Source organism: Penaeus monodon, chromosome 40 (genome assembly GCF_015228065.2).
Source record: "Penaeus monodon isolate SGIC_2016 chromosome 40, NSTDA_Pmon_1, whole genome shotgun sequence".
Taxonomy (NCBI): domain Eukaryota; kingdom Metazoa; phylum Arthropoda; class Malacostraca; order Decapoda; family Penaeidae; genus Penaeus; species Penaeus monodon.
The window spans coordinates 25,043,439-25,060,938 of record NC_051425.1 but is presented as its reverse complement, the minus strand read 5'-3'; the positions used below and the strand labels follow the sequence as shown (position 1 = coordinate 25,060,938).

General features: G+C 39.3%; 1 protein-coding gene across 1 annotated transcript in view; it reads left to right on the top strand.

Annotated features, from left to right (window-relative positions):
• The first annotated feature begins 732 nt into the window (after positions 1–732).
• Positions 733–17,500, top strand: part of LOC119597867 (adiponectin receptor protein-like) — a 36,855-nt gene continuing 20,087 nt past the window's right edge. Inside the window, exons 1-3 of the mRNA XM_037947523.1 lie at positions 733–1,105; positions 14,052–14,254; positions 15,700–15,785. Coding sequence (XP_037803451.1) covers positions 878–1,105; positions 14,052–14,254; positions 15,700–15,785 — 517 coding nt within the window. The 5' untranslated portion in view covers positions 733–877. The remainder of the gene's footprint in view (positions 1,106–14,051; positions 14,255–15,699; positions 15,786–17,500) is intronic.

The window sequence follows — 17,500 nt, the reverse complement described above, 5'->3', positions numbered from 1 at the left end:
ACAGAAATGATAACTTATCTGAATGGGTATTTGTAGCATAACAATCCCATCATACAAAAAACACATGATGATAGATAAACTTATCTATGTTATGAATAACAAAATATATTGATGTTTGTTCTATTGTCTCGCGCCATGACAAAGGCAAAATATTGATTATTCTAGAAATAAAGTTTTAGAATAAAGGAAAAGCTACAAAATGTATTGTTGTTTCTAAAATATTGAGTTTACACTTTATTGATACCTTATTTTTTAATTATATTTCAAAACTAACTTATATGTACATTACTATTGCAGGGATCTAGAATACAAAGAAGTTAATCCTTCGATTATTTTCCGTAAACATTAAGCAGATAAGATAAGACGTACGTATTCTTCCTTTGAAAAGTGGATAATACAGAATATTTTTGTCTAGAGTGTACCACTTTTAAGCGGTTTTTCATCTACGAGATAATTGTAGCGATGTATTACGCAAGTAAGAACCAAAGAAGAACCATCCGCTCAGTATTGTTGAATTGTGCAAGGTCGGGAATTATTTGTTGAAATTTCCTGGTCCTGGTCTTTAAGGACCCGCAACCAGAAATGAGAAACTGTCATGGGAATCAGTTAGTGTGATGTAATTAGAACGAAGACGTTAGTTAGCTTGTCTTATAATGACAAATAATTGGTAAATGCGAGTGCCTGTCGTGAAATTAGTAGCCGGCAACTCGAGTGCGAGGCGACGGGACGAGCTGTCGGAGTCGCTCAGTCAGCTGATGCCCGGGCGTCAAGGGGGACCTGTGCTCCGTCGCTTCCACCTCTGCTCGCTCTCTCGGTGCTATATGAATCGTTCGAATTTGTGAGGGATTTTTAAAAAGTTTGTCGTTTGCTCGACACCATGAGTGGCTTCGACGAAATTCTGGGAACGGAAATCGAAGTTCGGAAAAGAACTTTAGATCAGCAGTCGCTTGACACAGACAAGGACCTTCCAGATGCCGCGTTAGACCCGGATTTATTCCCCGAATTTAGTAAGCTCCTGGAGGATCACGAGCCAGGGGACGACGACAGCCAGGGATGCCCACTGCCAGGAACGCCGGAGGACGAGTCCCTCATCGACTCGAAGGAGGTAGGAAGGCGAGGCGGAAGCGGCTCTTTGTTGTGACACAGGTGGCGATAGGTCTACGTTGCCCGCCCCTTGGTAGGCCTAGGTGCCTCGTCCCCTAATGGCCCTGGCTGACCTTCACCCCCCCCCCCCCCGTCTGCGACCTTTAATAGGCTCGGGCGCTGAGGTGTCGAGGACGTGGCTGGCGCCTGTGGAGACAGCTGGCCTTCACAGCCACTTGTGCCCTCCTTTTCAACCTGCACGAGGCACTTTTCCTCTTAATTGTCATTTTGAGTGGCCTTCTTAATATATGGTCCATTGCCAGTTGGTAAAAATTACAGAGTTTAAGCATATTTAGTGATTTTTATGTAGTATTGGCCAAGTTCAGAGTTTCATTGTTCAAGCCAACTTGTATGATGACCTTCCCCCTTTGTCTGTCATACGGGTTACATAGGGTTGTGCGGTCACTTGATTGTGGTCTCCTCATCTTTTCCTTTAGATTCAAGGGTTGTTTTACTCGCTTAGCCCAGCATTTCCCCAGAATTTTATTATACCCTCCCCGGCTGTCAGGAACAAGACTGTCGCCTTCCTGTTGTGACAGAATCCAATGTTTGGTTATGATGCAGTAGTTTAATTTCCAATTCGGCAAACAGTATTTATTAACAAGAGCGATGCTTCCTCCCGAGTCAATGTACCAAACTAGATGTGGGAATCTTGTGATCCCTAAATCCAACCAAACCTTTCCTATGTTGTGTTTATTCCCTAGACAGGCAAACCTTCCTTGTTCCCTCCCCCTTTATTAACACTTCGTGCCAACTCGTAGAAAATATGACATTCAGAACTCTGGCGATGTGAGGGTGTTGTGAATTTGGTCTGAGCGGTAATATGCCGCAGATACGTTTGTAATTTTGCAGTAAATATGAGGCTACAGCAACTGTACCTCTGTTGTTTATGACTATAAGATGGCAATGTCCCTTTCTCTCTGTCTGTACATCGCCCTTGTTAACCTGGCAAACCCCCTCTATTCAATAGGCTTGGGGGAAGCATCACAAATTTTATATGTTGTTGATCTCTCCCAAATGTAGAATGTAAATGTAAAGTAGATGACAATTCCAAACTGCTTGATATTGTCTAACCAAGACATTCTAACCCTGAATAAAAAAAGGATGTTGCCATTGTTTATGATCGACTTGTCAGTTCAAGTGTAGTTCTGATTGGTTAGTGTTTATAAACAAAGTGAACGTTCAGTATTTTTTTTCTGTCTGTCCAACAAATGGTTAATTTCCAAATTAGAGCACATCTAGTAAAACCAAAAGATACCAGACCCTTTGTTTATCAGTGGAAGATGAAGGTTGGAGGACCTGTTATGTGTATTATGTACCTACATTTGATGGCTCGTCTAATTCTTATTTTCACCATATTACCATAAGAGTATCAAGTGGATAGAATATATTATTATATAGGTTTTATATCCCAGCCCGACAACTATAGTGCATGCAGCATGCTGTCCGGAGTGGAGGGGGTTAATGGGGGGTAGGAGTTCTTGATTGATCCCCAGGTTTTGTTCTTCCTCTCCCTCTCTGTTCTTTTTTCTTTTCATTGATATGTATGTATTTCATTATACATGTTATTTTGTAGGAGACTTGGAGAGTTGTCTTCTGCAAAAGAAATTTATATTTATTCAGAAAAGATGTGTTGCTAATAAAGGATTGGTCTACTCACGATGTAGATTATCTAGATTTAGACTTGTAAGTCTCAGGAGACCACCTATAGCAATTATGTCAGTGGGCTTCATAGTAATAAGAAATCAATGATAAACGAACGTTTTCAATGTAATTTCTGGCAAGCTAAGAGCATGTAAACCCTACCATTGAATTAGTCAAAGGTCTGTCATGCTAGGACAGACCTAGGCCTGATTGAACTTTGTTGGCCTTGGAGGAAATAGAAATTGCTTGTTTCTTTCATTCTTTTATAATAATTGTATTAAATTTCAGAAGTATCTTGTGTGTTACTCTGATAAACAATATATGGAATTGACATTTTTTAGAATTCCAAGACATCCAGTGCTAATTTTGCCTTTTATGACTTTATTTTCATCATGCATCAGCAATTTATTGGATGTGGAATTGGTACAAGCTATATCTTGCTAGAATATATACGTAGGATGATTGTTTGGATTGGTCAGGACTTTGGAGATGTTTAGGCCACAGCAATTGCTTGTCTGCATCTGTCATTAGGTTTATTTATTCTGTGATTTAATATTCAATTTGTATCATGGATTTTGTTGATGAAATGTGTCTTTGAATATATGAATTCCTTATGTTCATGAATATACAATATTTATGTCAAAAGCTACATTTGCATACAGCAATGCAAAGAAATAACCTTTGTTGCATGCAGTAATGAAGCTCCTGATGTGTATATGAATATGAAAGTTAATCTGTTATCTTTCAATCTGTCTATCTATGTCTGTCTGTTTATCTATCTATTTGACTATATTTATCTATCTATCTTTCTGTCTTTCTATTTATCTACCTTTCCTTCGTTACCTATAATAAGAACGGCAATGAAACCAGGGATATTGTTCAGATTAATCACATTAATTCACAAATTTCTGGATGGTAGAAATATATGTCATTTTCACTTATTTTATTTTACTAACATTGTTTAGTCTATACATAGATGACTCCACAAGAGTTTAGTCAATTATTACTCTTGCCTGATTTCACCTGTTAATCCTTTACCATGATTTTTGGAATTTTTTTTCTTTCCAGTTAGTATTTATTAAAAAATCATGGTAATCTTAATGATAAGTCATAACAGAAAGAAACTTCATATGATAAGCAAATTAATAACATTTATAGATAATCTGAAATTCAAGGAATGGGCATATTAGGCCTATTAATGGACTCCTTGGTGACTAGGCACATGTGGAGCCATCTATGTGTAAACAAAATTTACAAAGCAAAATTACTGTGGGCATTACAATTGCCTAGTGCCACTGGGTTAGAATCAAGCTTTGGAACATCAACAGATTGGTAGGGAGACTTTACTAGCTTAACTTTCCAGAGGAACTGGCTCTCCACCCTCCCCCTACATTGTTCATGCCCCTATGTTAGCCAGCCCCTTCCCTGGTTCTCTTGTGGCACCGTCTTCATCTTGCCAAGGCATTAAAAGTTGTTATCTCTGACCTCTGACCTGCATTGTCCTGGCATCCACAGTGGCAGTGATTGTTCAGTACATATTTCTGTATATGTTGAATGGCAGTGGGTAGATAGTGGGCATATGAAACTGAATGCACTTTATGGAAAATGCCCTATTTCAGATATAGGAAAATTAGGATCTTAATTCTGTAGTAGTTTGTGATAGACTGGTGACATGATACCAGTTTAAGAGGTCCTGAATATATATATTCACCCATATTTATTGTCACATAATACTCTGTTATTTCATTGCTTAGAATAAAATCTTTTGATTAACTCACACTGGCTGGTCCAATTACATGAGTATGCTGGTTATGATCCTCAAGAATACCTAGGAAACACTATTTGATTGGAGTCATTGTTGAATGTAAAGGTAAAACTATAGTCCCCTATCAAAGTCCATGAATCTATTCTTGCTCATTTAAATCCTGTGCCATAGCCTCTTAGTTTATGCTGCTGCAACAAATAGAACTGTCAACTACCTCGGAGATTTATTGTCCATTAAGTCATCAGTACAAGCTGATTATCAGTAGAGAATGTTTCTTTGCCTTTCTTTGTTATAGTGTGGAGTGAAAAGATACAGCATCAGTTCATATCACGTTATGAATGACAAGAATCACCGTAAAATAATTGCTTATCATTTTATCTGATAATATTTGACCTTTCTAGTAATTGCAGTTTGTGTGTATTCAAGACCGTAATTTAAAATATTTGTAATTATGATGTGTATGAGTAGTGCCTGCTTTTGGCAACATGAAAGAATAAATTCTGTCAAGTGTTTTTATCTGGATGAAATGTTTTGCAGAAGTGTATCAGATAATGAACACCTGTAACCTAAACACCTTGCAATAATGCCATTTCGTTCATTGTTGCTCTTTGTTGACATGATCCTTGTATTCTCAAATTATGTTCTGTTCATATTTGCTGGTTAGATTAGTACTGAGACTGTGAGGTAATAAGTAATATATTTTGGTAATGTATTTATACAGCTTATAGCATAGTATATAGCCTGTTTTGCTATTTAATGTCACAAGTATGTTTTAGAAATCAGGCCGTTGAAAATCTTTATCCTTTGACCCTTTGCCCAGAAAGTCAAATAATGTTGTAGTTAAATTTTATATATACACAGTTCATTTTGTAAAATTCCAAAGCTGTTATAGTTTGCTATTGTAACTTGTATTATGACAGTACACACACACACACACACACACACACACACACACACACACACAACACAACACCACACACAACAACACACACACACCCCACACACACACACACACACACACACACCTCTCTCTCTCTCTCTCTACTCCCTTTTCTCTCTTCTCTCTCTCTTTCTCTCTCTCTTTTCCTCTCTCCCCTCTCTCTCCTCTCTCTCTCTTTCCTTTTTCTCTCTTCTCCCCTCTTCCCCCCTCTCTCTTTCCCCTTCTCTCTCTCCCTCCTCTCTCTGTCTCTCTCTCTCTTCTTTCTCTTCTCTCTCTTTTTTTGTTTTCTTCTCTCTCCTTTTTCTTCTTCTCTCTCCTCTCTCCTTCTCTTCTATTTCCTCTTCTCTCTCTCTTTCTCTCTTTTTCTCCTCTCTCTTTCTCTCTCTCTTCTCTTCTTCTCTCTCTCCTCTCTTTTTCTCTCTTTTTCTCTTTCTCCCCTCTCTGTTTTCCTCTTCCCCCTTCCCCCCACCCACCTCTCCCTTTTCTCTTTCCTCCTCTTTTTTTTCCTCCCCTCCTTTCCCCCCCCCTTTTCCCTCTTTTCCCCCTCTTCTCCGGGGCTCTTCCTCTTCTCTCTTTCTTCTTTTTCTCTCCTCCCCCCTCTCTCTTTCCCTTTCCTCTCTTTCTTTCCTTTCTCCTCTTTTCTTTCTCTCTCTCTCTTTCTTTTCTCTCGCTCTCTTTTTCTTCCTCTTTCTCTCTCTCTTTTTTCTCCTCTTTTCTTCTAAATCTCTTTCTCTCTCTCTCTCTCTTCTCCTTCTCTTCCCCCTCTCCCTCCTCTCTCCCTCTTCTCTCTCCTCCCCCTCTCTCTCTCCTCTCCTCTCTCTCTCTCTCTCTCTCTCTCAGATTCTTACACTCAGATGCACCTCTGCTCCACCACCACAACACAAATACAAACTCTCAAACTAAATATAAACACATTCATGCAAACACAAAGATGAATTGAAACACAGTGACAGTGATAGAGAACCTAATAGATTTTCTGTCTAGTCAGGTTTGAAATAGCTGTATTTATTATATTTCCTTGACATGGTCACAGTTTCTCATTTTATCAGATTAACAAACATACATATACATTTATATAGATAACAAATACAAACCTGCATACGCATATGTCTGTCTGTCTGTCTGTGTCAGTATTTGCATGTGCATACAAGGAAAAATCAATTTTGTTAATTTAGTTAGTGGGAAAAAAAAAACTTTCTAAAGCTAATTTACTTACTTCAGGCAAGTGTAAAACAGCTGGTCTGCCTTGAAGTTGTTTTTGCCAGTACGATCCTCGTGTGTTGTCCTTGGAGTCTTGTTGGCTGAATGCTTGTCTGAACTGTCTGGTTGGCTTCTGTTGAGTGATGTGGCTCCTTTTTGACAGGATAGTTACTTATTATGATAAGGTTGAGTCAGCGTATCTTTATCCACTTCTAGCTTTTGTTGTTGGCAGTGTTAGTGTCCTGTAGGTGTTGTTGATCAGGGATCTTTGCTGTGTCCGTAAACTGGACTGTTTAAAGAAATGAATAGAGATGAAACTTTGGTGTATGAGCTTTTCTGCTTTCCTGGTGATTACAGTTTTAGCTAAACCCCTTGACCCAATTCCCCATAAAGTGCGAAGTTCCTCACCAGGCAGAGCCCTCTCCCTTCCTTACCTGACTCATTGACCTTTACCTTTTAACATCCAAATTTAAGGGACATTATCCATTTATGGCATTTTGTTTTTTCTCACTTTATCGAGCTTTCATCAGCTCTATTGTAAGGAAGTATATATGTGTGTATATATACATATATTTAAGTATATATATACATGCGTATATATATATATGTGTGTGTATATATATATATATATATATATAATATATATATTTTATAAAAATAAAAGTTATATAAAATAAAAAAAAAAAAATTTTTTTTTTTTATTATATGTATATATATAATATGTATATATATTATATTTATATTATAATGTAATATATAAAATGTATATATATATATTTTATTTATTTTAAAATTTTATATATATAAGTATATTTAATAATGTATATATTATAGTATTTTATATATATGTATTTAAATATATTAATATATATATATATGTATATTTAAAAATTTTTTTTTTAAAACATATATTTAAAAATTTTATATACATATTAAAATTTTTAATATATATATTTTCTATATATAAAAATAAAATTTAAATACATATATTTAATATAAATATATTATATAATTTATATATATATATATAGTTATTTTATTATACATATATTCTATTTTTATATATATAATTTTCTATAATTATTTTATATTTTAAAATTTTATATATTTTACCTTATTTTTTATATCTATTATAAGCAAATATTATATAAATTATCGCACCCATATTATATATATATATACTATTATATCAAATAAAATTTTAATTATTTACCCAATACATCTATTTTATATTTTTCATCTATTATAAAAGGAAAATAAAATTATTTCTAAAAACATAATTATATATATATATTTTTAATATATATATTATATTTTAAAATATTCCCAATATTTAATATTCCCTATATTTATATTTTATAATATATAATTTATATATTTTCCCAATTTATTACCCCCCCCATTTATTTTATATATAAAAATCTTATATTATTTATATTATTTTATTTTTAATATTTTTTTTATAATATATTTTTTGCTTTTTAAAAATATATATATATATTTCTATCTTAAATATATTTTAAAAAATTTTTATCTAAAACATTTCTTATATAATTTTATTCTTCTCTATTACCCCTTATTTTTCTATTTGTAAATTCTTCAATTCTCTTGTTTATTCTTTTTCTATATGCTTATATAATATTTTTAAAAATATGTTATTATATAAAATTATATGTTTTTTTAAATATAAAACATCTATATATAATATCTTTCCAAATCTTTTATCTTTTCTTTTTTCTTATTCTATTCTTTTTTAATTTATATTTAATTATCTTATAAATTATGTTTTTTATATTTTCTCTTTTCCTACAATCTAAATTTTTTTTACTACTATTTAAAATTCTATATCTCTTTTATATATTTTCATTTAAAATATTATAAAATTTTTATATCTTTTATATATATATTATTATCAAATATATTCTTATATTATATTATTTTCTATATTTATCTATATCTATATATTTAATTCTTTTTTATTTGATTTTAATAAAAATATTTTAAAATACCCTATATTTTTATTATTATATATTATTATTATTTTATGTTTGTTGTTGTATGTATATGTTCTTTGTATCTATTCTGTGTGTGGGGTGTGTGGTGTGTGTGTGTGTGTTGGGGGTGGGGTTTTTGTGTTTGTTTTTGGGTGGTGGAGTCGAGAAGTAAGGAAAGAGTGAGGGGAGAGTGTCCCATGAGTGAGTAACCTATTTGTGTTATATATGTTATTTATATTGTATTATTTGGTCGGGTTTTCTGAATTTTTATCTTTTTTTATACTAATTTCTAATTTTTATATCGGGTTTTTAAATTTTTTTGGTTTATATATTTTATAGGGATATTTATTATTATATTATATTTTTTTATATATTTTTATAAATGTATATATTTTTATATATTTATATAAAATTTTTATCTTTTGGTTTGTATCTTTTTTTTTATATTATTTTTTTTTGTATATGTAATATATTTTTCCCCAGTGTATATTTGTATTATATATTTTTACCCTTTATATTATTTTTAGTTATTATATATATTATCTTATATGTTTAATTATTATTTTTATTTTTTTTTTTTTATTTTTATTTTATTTTTTTTCTTTTTTTTTAATTTTTTTATTTTTTTTTTTTTTTTTTTTATATTATCTTATCTTTAATTTATATTTTATTTTATATATATTTTATTATTATTTTGTTATTATATTTTTATTTCGTTTTGTGATTTTATTTGTTTTTTTTTTTTTTTTCTTCAAAATATGTTTTTGTGTATTTTTCTATTTTTTATTATTATTTTTTTCTTTATTTTTTTCTCTATTGGTTATCGGGTTTGTTATGGGTTTTGGGTTTGTCTAGGGGTTATTATGTTTTGGTTAGGGGTTTATTTTGTTATTTTAAGGCTATTTGTTATGTTTGGGTTTTTATATTTTATGGGTATTTTGGGTATAGGGTTTGGGGTTAAAAATATGTATTATTATATTATATTATATTTATTATTTATTTATATATATTCCACATAACACCTTACTACCCCCCCTACATCCAAACCCCCCTCCCATCCCTTTCCCATTTTATTCCTTTTTTATGTAACCCCCACCCCCCACAACCCCCCCACCCCCCAACAAACCCCCACACACACCCCCCACCCCCCACACACCCCACCCCCAAACCCAAAAACCCCCCAAACCCCCCAAAAAACCACACACACCCCACACCCCACCCCCACAACACCCAAAAACACACACACCACCACAACAAAAAACCCCACACACACACCACCCCACACAAAACACACCACCACACAAACACACCCCCCCACACACACACCACCCACCCCCACACACCAACACAAAACCACAACAACCACCCCACACCCAACCTCCTCCCCTCCTCTCCCCCTCTCTCATCTCTCCCCTCCCCTCTCTCCCCTTTTCCCTCTCCCCTTCCCCTCTCTCCTTTTCTTTCTCCTCCCCTCCCCCTCTCTCTTTTTTTTTTCTTTCTTTTCTTTTTCTTTTTTTTTCCCTTTTTTTTTTTTTTTTTCTTTTTTTTCTTTCTTTTTCCTCTCTCTCTCCTCCTCTCTCTCCTCTCTCCTCTCTCTCCTCTCTCTCTCTCTCTCCTCCCCTCCTCCCCTCTCTCTCTCTCCCCTTTTTTCTCTCTTTTCTCCCCTTTATTTTCTCTCTCTTTCTCTCCTCTCTTCCTTCCTCCCCTCCTCTTTTTTTCTCTCTCCCCTCTCTTTTTTTTCTCTCTCTCTCTCTCTCATTCTCTCTCTCTCCTCTCTCATCGCTCTCTCCTCCCCTCCTCTCTCCTCCCCCTCTCTTTTCTCCCCTTTTTTCTCTCCTCTCTTTTTTCTCTCTCTTTTTAATTTCTTTTTTCCCCTTTTTTTTTTCTCTCCTCTCTCCCCTTTTTTTTTATTTCTCTTTCTCTCTCTCTCTCTTTTATTTCTCTCTTTCTCTTCCTCTTTTTTTCTTACTCTCTCTCTCTCTCCCCTTTTTATTTCTCTCCCCCCCCTCTCTCTCTTTATTTCTCTCTCTCCCCCCCTCTCTTTATTTCTCTCCCCGCTCTCTTTGTTTTCTCTCCTCTTTTTAAAATTTTCCCCTCTCTCTTTTTTTTCTCTCTTCTTTTTTTTTCCCCTCTCTCTCTCTCCCCTTTATTTTTTTTCTCTTTTTCCCCTCCCTCTCCCTCTCTCCTCCCTTTTCCCCTCTCTCCCTCTCTCCCCCCTCCCCCCCCCCCCCTCTCCCCTCCCCCCCCTCTCTCTCTCTCCCCCCCCTCTCTCTCCCCCCCCTCTCTCTTTTCCTCTTCTCCCCCTCCCCCTCCTCTCTCTCCCCTCCCCCCTCCCTCTCACCCCTTCTCTCCCCCCTTTTCCTTTTTGTCCCCCTCTCTCTCTCTCTCCCCTTTTTTTTCTCTTCTCCCTCTTTTATCCCCCTTTTCTCTCCCCCTCCCCTCTCTCCCCTCTCTCTCTCTCCTCTCTTTATCTCTCTCTCTCCCCCTTTTCCTCCTCTCTCTCTCTCTCTCTCTCTCCCCTTTTTGTCTCTCTCTCTTTTCTCTCTTTTTTGGGTCTCCCCTCTCTCCCCTCTCCCCGGCTTCCTCCTTCTCTCCCTCTCTCTCCCTCCTTTTCCCCCTTTCCCTCTCCCCTCTTCTTTTCTCTTTGTCTTTTTCCTCTCTCTATTTCCCCTTTCTCTCTCTCTTTTTTCTCTCTTTCTTTTTCCTCTTTTTCTCTTTCCTCTCTCTCCCCCTCTTTCTCTCCCCTCTTTCTCTCCTCTCTCTCCCCTCCCCTCCCCCTCTCTCCCCCTCTCTCTCTCTCTCCCCTCTCTCTCTCTCTCTCTTTTTCTCCCTCTCTCTCTCTTTTTCTCTCTCTCTCTCCTTTTTTTTTCTCTCTTCCCCCCCCCTTCTTTCCGTTTCTCTCCCTCCCTCTTTTTCTCTCTCTCTCTTTTCTCTCTCCTCTCTCCCCCTCTTTTCTCTTTCCTCTCTCCTTTTCTCTTCCTCTCTTTCTCTCCCCTCTTTTTTCCCCTCTCTTCTCTTTTCTCCTTCCGTCTCTCTCTCTCCCCTCCCCCTCTCTTTCCCCCTCCCTTTTCTCTCTCTTTTCCCCCTTCTCCCTCTCTTTCTTTTTTCTCTCTCCCCTTCTTTCTCTCTCTCTCCCCTTCTTTCTTTTCCTCCCCTCCCCTCTCTCCTCCCCCTTCTCCCCTCCCTCTTCTCTCCCCCTCTCTTTTGCCCTCTCTCTCTCTTTGTCTCTCCCCTCTCCCTCTCCCTCTCCCCTTTGTCCCCCCTCTCCCCTCTCTTTTTTGGTCTCCCCTCTCCTTTTTTCCCCCCCCTCTCTCCCCCCCTCTCTCTCCCTCTCTCTCCCTCTCTCTCCCTCTCTCTCCCTCCCTCTCTCTCTCTCTTTGCCCCTCCCCTCTCTCCTTTTTTTTGGTCCCCCCTTCTCTCTCTCTTTTGGGTCCCCCCTCTCTCTCTCTCTCTTTGCCCTCCCTCCCCTCTCCTCTCTTTGCTCCCTTTTCTCTCTCTCATCTCCCCTCTCTTTTTTCTCTCCCCTCTCCTCCTCTCTCTCTCTCTCTCTCTCTCTTTGTTTTCTTTTCCTCTCTCTCTTTTTGGGCCCTCTTTTCTCTCTCCCCTCTCTCTTTTTCTTCCCCTCTCTCTCTCTCTCTCTCCCCTCTCTCTCTCCCCCCTCTCTTTCTCCTTTCTTCTCTTTTGCCCCCTCCCTCTCTTTCTCTCTCTCTCCTCCTCTTTGTCTCTCTCTCTCTCTTTGTCTCTCCTCCTCCCGCCCTTTCTCTTCTCTCCTCTCTCTCCCCGTCTCTCCTTTTCTTTCTTTGTCCCTTTTCTTCTCTCTCTCTCTCTTTTGTCCCTCTTTTCTCTCTCCTCTCCCCTCTTTTTGTCCTCTCTCTCTCTCTCCCCCTCTTCCTTTCTCTCTCCCCTCTCTTTTTTTTCTCTCTCTTTTTCCCTCTTTGTCTCCCCCTCCTCTTTTTCTTTTTGCCCTCCCCCCTCTCCTCTCTCTTTGTCCCTTCTCTCTCTCTCTCTCTTTGTCTTTTCTTCTCTCTCCCCCTTTTTGGGGCCTCCCCTCTCTCTCTTTTTTTGGTCCTCTCTCTCCTCTCCCCCCTCCCTCCTCTTTTTTGTCTCCCCTCTCTCTCTTTTTCCCCTCTTCCTCTCCCTCCCTCTTTTCCCCTCTCTCTCCTCTTTTCCTCTCTCTCTCTTCTCTTTCTCTCGCTCTCGCTCTCGCTCTCGCTCCCCTCCCCCTCTTTTCGCTCTCTCTCCCCCCCTTCGCTCTCTCTCCCCTCTCCTCTCTCTCGCTCGCTTCTCTCCCCGCTCGCTCTTTTTCCGCTCTTTTCTCCCCTCTTCCTTCTCCCCCTCTCTCTCTCTTTTCCCCCCCTCTCTCCCCTCCCCTCTCTCTCTCTTCCTCCCCTCCTCTCTCTTTTCTCCCCCTCTCTCCCCCTCTCCCCCCCTCTCCCCTCTCCTCTCTCTCCTCTCTCTCTCTTTTCCTCTCTCTCTCCCCCCTTCCCTCTCTCTCTCTCTCTCTCCCTCCCTCTCTCCCCTCTCCCTCTTTTCTCTCCTCTCCCCCCTCTGTCTCTCTCCCTTTCAAATTCCCTCCCCTCTTTTTCTTTTTTTTTCCTTTCCCTTACACTAAATTTAGTTTTTTACTGTTACGGGTTAACTTTGTTTCTATTTTTCCTCACCTTTCCCCCCCCGGGTCTGAAAACCTCGTTTCTCATCGCGAAATTGGGCTGCTGCGGGGCCCTGCTGTTTGCTGCTGCTCCCCCACTTTTTTTTTACCCCCTTCCTATTCGTAGTAAAAAAACCCAAATTTGGAGCAAGAACAGGGGGTTTCTTGGGGGTTTAATTAATAGTGCAGGAGCCCCGGGGAGGTAGGCCATTATTTTGATTAATTTTAATGGTGTTTCCATCCCAGGTAATTGCTGGGGCCCATTTTTGGGGTATCTTCTTTTTTTAAAGTAGGGGTTTCGGGGGTTCTTTTGCATTTCTTGTCGAAAGTCGGAGGTTTTAATCAATGAAGTCTGTAGAAGCGGTAGATGACTGCGTTGTATGTATTTTTTTAATGGAATAAATTTTTAATTATTTTAATTTTTTGACGGGGTAAATTTTGGGGTGGTTTTTTTATTTTTTTAATGGATTTTAAATTGTGTTTTTTCCTGCTCTTTTTGATATCAGCCCCCATTTTTTTTCCTTTTAAAAGAAAAAGGGTAGAAACTGACTGTATACCCATTGTAAGTTCCCTAGCATAACATGTTGCCATCTTCTTCAGGTAAAACTTGAAAATATACAAAGGTAAATATTTGAATGCTTTTCAGCGATGTAATTTGTCTTGTTACTTTCAGGGGATTGAACACTAAAACCTTTTTTTTCCCTTTTACTCTTTCAGGATGAAGAATTGCGTCACAGAGTAGTCAATCACGAACCTCACGATGACGATCTTGCACTCAGTTCCATGGCCCAGAGTGCCTTCGAGACTGCGGAGGAGTTAGTGCACAAGGTCTGGGAAGAAGTTTCGAGTTGGAAGACACAACCTTTCTCAAAGCTGCCCAAGTGGCTCCAAGACAACGATTTTCTTCATCACTGGCACAGGTAAGATCAGACAGGTGTTTTGAGGGAGGGGACGGAAGTAGCCAGGGTGGAGTTGGAACCCCTGTGAGGACGACGAAGGTGGGATTGATAGGTGGATCTGCTTGTGTTGGTTGTAGAGGGAGTGGGTGATATGACTTGCGTAAAGGCAGACAAATTCATTACTTAAAGATACAGCTTCATATTCAGGGAGAGGGAGAGAGAGACAGACAGACATGACTGACTGACTGACTGACTGACTGACTGACTGACTGACTGACTGACTGACTGACTGACTGACTGACTGACTGACTGACAGACAGACAGAGACATAGAGAGAGAGAGAGAGAGAGAGAGAGACATAGAGAGAGAGAGAGAGAGAGAGAGAGAGAGAGAGAGAGAGAGAGACAGAGAGCGAGAGAGAGAGAGAGAGAGAGACATACAGAGAGAGAGAGAGAGAGAGAGACATACAGAGAGAAAGAGAGAGAGACATACAGAGAGAAAGAGAGAGAGACATACAGAGAGAAAGAGAGAGAGACATAGATGAGAGCGAGAGAGAGGAGAAGAGGAGGAGAAGAGAGAGAGAGAGGGGGGGGGGAGGTAACAGTAAGCATACAACTTTAATAGACTTAAACAGACATAAAAAAAAATAGAATAAAAGAACATGGTGTGGGAGTAGAGAAAACAAGAGAGTTAGAGAGGGGGATGCCATGTGGCCGAAGGGGAGAAGCTGTAAAAATTTGTTTATATCTGCCATGTGGTGTTAGGAATTTCACTGCATGATCTGGCATCACTTAGAATTATTGCGAGTTTATTTTATAGTTTTTGAATTGGAGACACTATTAACCTACTGGTTATTTTTATATGGCTCTTGTATCGTAGCATAACAACATAAACAAAACGATAACAACTGATATGCTGTGCTTGGAATGATTAGGATCTGCACTCCTGTAAGAGCATAACCTTGGCTCCACAAAGGTTTAACAGAGAACTCCTTTTAGGTTAATATTAGGAAAATGCTTTTAGGTAATGTGTTTATTCATACCCCAAGGCTAGGCATTGCTTGTTTTTCTGTTGAACGTGTCCTTGGGTTTCCCTAAAGATTCCAACAGTAACTTTAGGAAACTACAGCCTAAGTTCTTCTCCATTTACATGTGTTCCATTATAATGATTATTCTTTACGCTCTTTTGTTGTTGTTGGTGTTGTTTCTTAGCATTTTATCTTTCGTTGTAAATTGTGGCATTTTGGTTTATTGAATGATCAAACTAATCCAGTCTAGGAATATAATATGAGATATCGTATTAGTGTGGAGAAAAAAAAGCAAAAAGAATGTTAAGATTTTTATTCGAAGGAAGTCGTCAGGAAGTAGTCTTACGCAGGGTTTTTACTCGGAAACGTAGACAATAGGAATCCCACTTCCTGCTGCAGGTGTCCTTTCAAAATGTGTTTGTCTTCTCCTCTATTCCAGGCCTCCACTCCCCTCGTTCGCTGCCTGCTTCAAATCTATATTTAGGATCCACACTGAAACGGGAAATATTTGGACACATCTTCTAGGTAAGTGAGGAATATTTTCCACGCGGCTATTGTGTTGATTTGAGGTCGAGAGTGGTTTTGAAGGCCCGTGCAGATGGGTGCGAGTTATGTTTTTTGTCAGCGCAGGTCACGTGATACGTTGCTGTGTTTGCACTTTCACTGATAACTGAGAGTAGTCACTTATCAGTCGGAGAGCGCTGGTGTAAAAAATAAATACGTGGGAATAAATTTTCGGTGTCGACAGTGTGGGAGATTAATTCTCCAGCTTCACTCTGCTTCGTAAATGCAATACCCGGCATGGCGTGACATGGAGTAGAATGACTTGTACTTTCTCAACGATTTTCGATGGCCTGTCTTTCATATTACAAACCCTTAAATTATTTTGTATGTATGTGATGGCCCTGACGTCTTGTAGGGTTACAGGCTGTACATAATTGATGGTTTAGACGATCTCTTAGTAACAGCGTTCGTGTTTGGTCTTATGCGGGTTTTGTGTGCGCGTGCCGTGTGCTGTGGGGGACCCTTACGTACAGTTGGTTCTGTGAACCTACTCGCGTTTTTCAAGAAACAGCAGAGAAAAATGGCTCATTGCTGCCGTCGCGTGATAGATGCCACGCTTTTAGCCTTTCGTAATTGTTTTCGGAAATTTGGCGAGTAAGAAGTGTAAAGTAAATCGCACGGGCGTTGGACTGGCAGCGCGAGCGTGTGATTGTCAGTGGAATGGACACGCAAGGACGGAGCACCAGCGAGCCCGCTGTTTTATGTCCGCTCCGCGCGTGTACATGGGAATGTCGAGAGGAATATTAAAACTGAGCTAGAGTAGTATAACTGGGGCTAAATGCCGCTAATTGGCTTGCAAATACTGTGACGAAAGTAAAGTACGTAGCCGATGTCCAATTATTATAAGTCCCGGCACCTGCTCAAGCTCCTGGGTAGAACTCCAAAGACAAGCCAGCTTTTTGTATGCAACGGAACGCAGCCGCTGCATGCATTCTGTCATGTTCTAGTCTGGGGACCTCCCGAACGGATGAATAGTAACTGCTACTTTCAAAAGTTTGGGGGTGGTATTGTGCGTGTTTTGCTATATATTTATTTTTTTTTTCAGTATCATTATTTTTTTGTTATTATCTTTTTTGTCTGCGAGCTGTGGCTACTGTATTCGTTTTGAATAATGGATTGTATATTCTTACACTAATTACTTAACATGCGTGGCGGCCCCGCTGGAGTAATTGCGTAACTGTGTCATGGCGACCGCATGGCCCTCGTATGGCAATTTTACCTGCTCATCAGTGACGCCCCGAAGGCCGCGAGGTTACAAATGTGTGTAAAGTCTGACGCAGTTTCACACATTTTCTTTTAACATCGCATCGCCCAGTCCCCGTGTTTTTGGGAGAGTCTCTTCTCTAGGCTTTAGCGTGGGCGTGTTGGGTCACTTGGCAACCGGGGCGGAGTGCGATTGACATTCGCGAGAGCAACAGGTCGAGGGGCAGTCAGTCATCCGCAGGAGGGGGGGGGGCTTCCGCTGGGGCTGTGCGCGAGGGGATTTGCGGAACGGGATTGTTTGCGGTTACCTCGGCGACGAAGCGGAGGGAGGGTGAGGGAGGCGAAGCGGAGGGAGGGTGAGGTAGGCGAAGCGGAGGGGGGGTGAGGTAGGGCGAAGGCGGGAGTGAGGGTGAGGGAGGCGAAGCGGATGGGGGGTGAGGGAGCGAGGCGGAGGGGGGGGTGAGGGAGGCGAA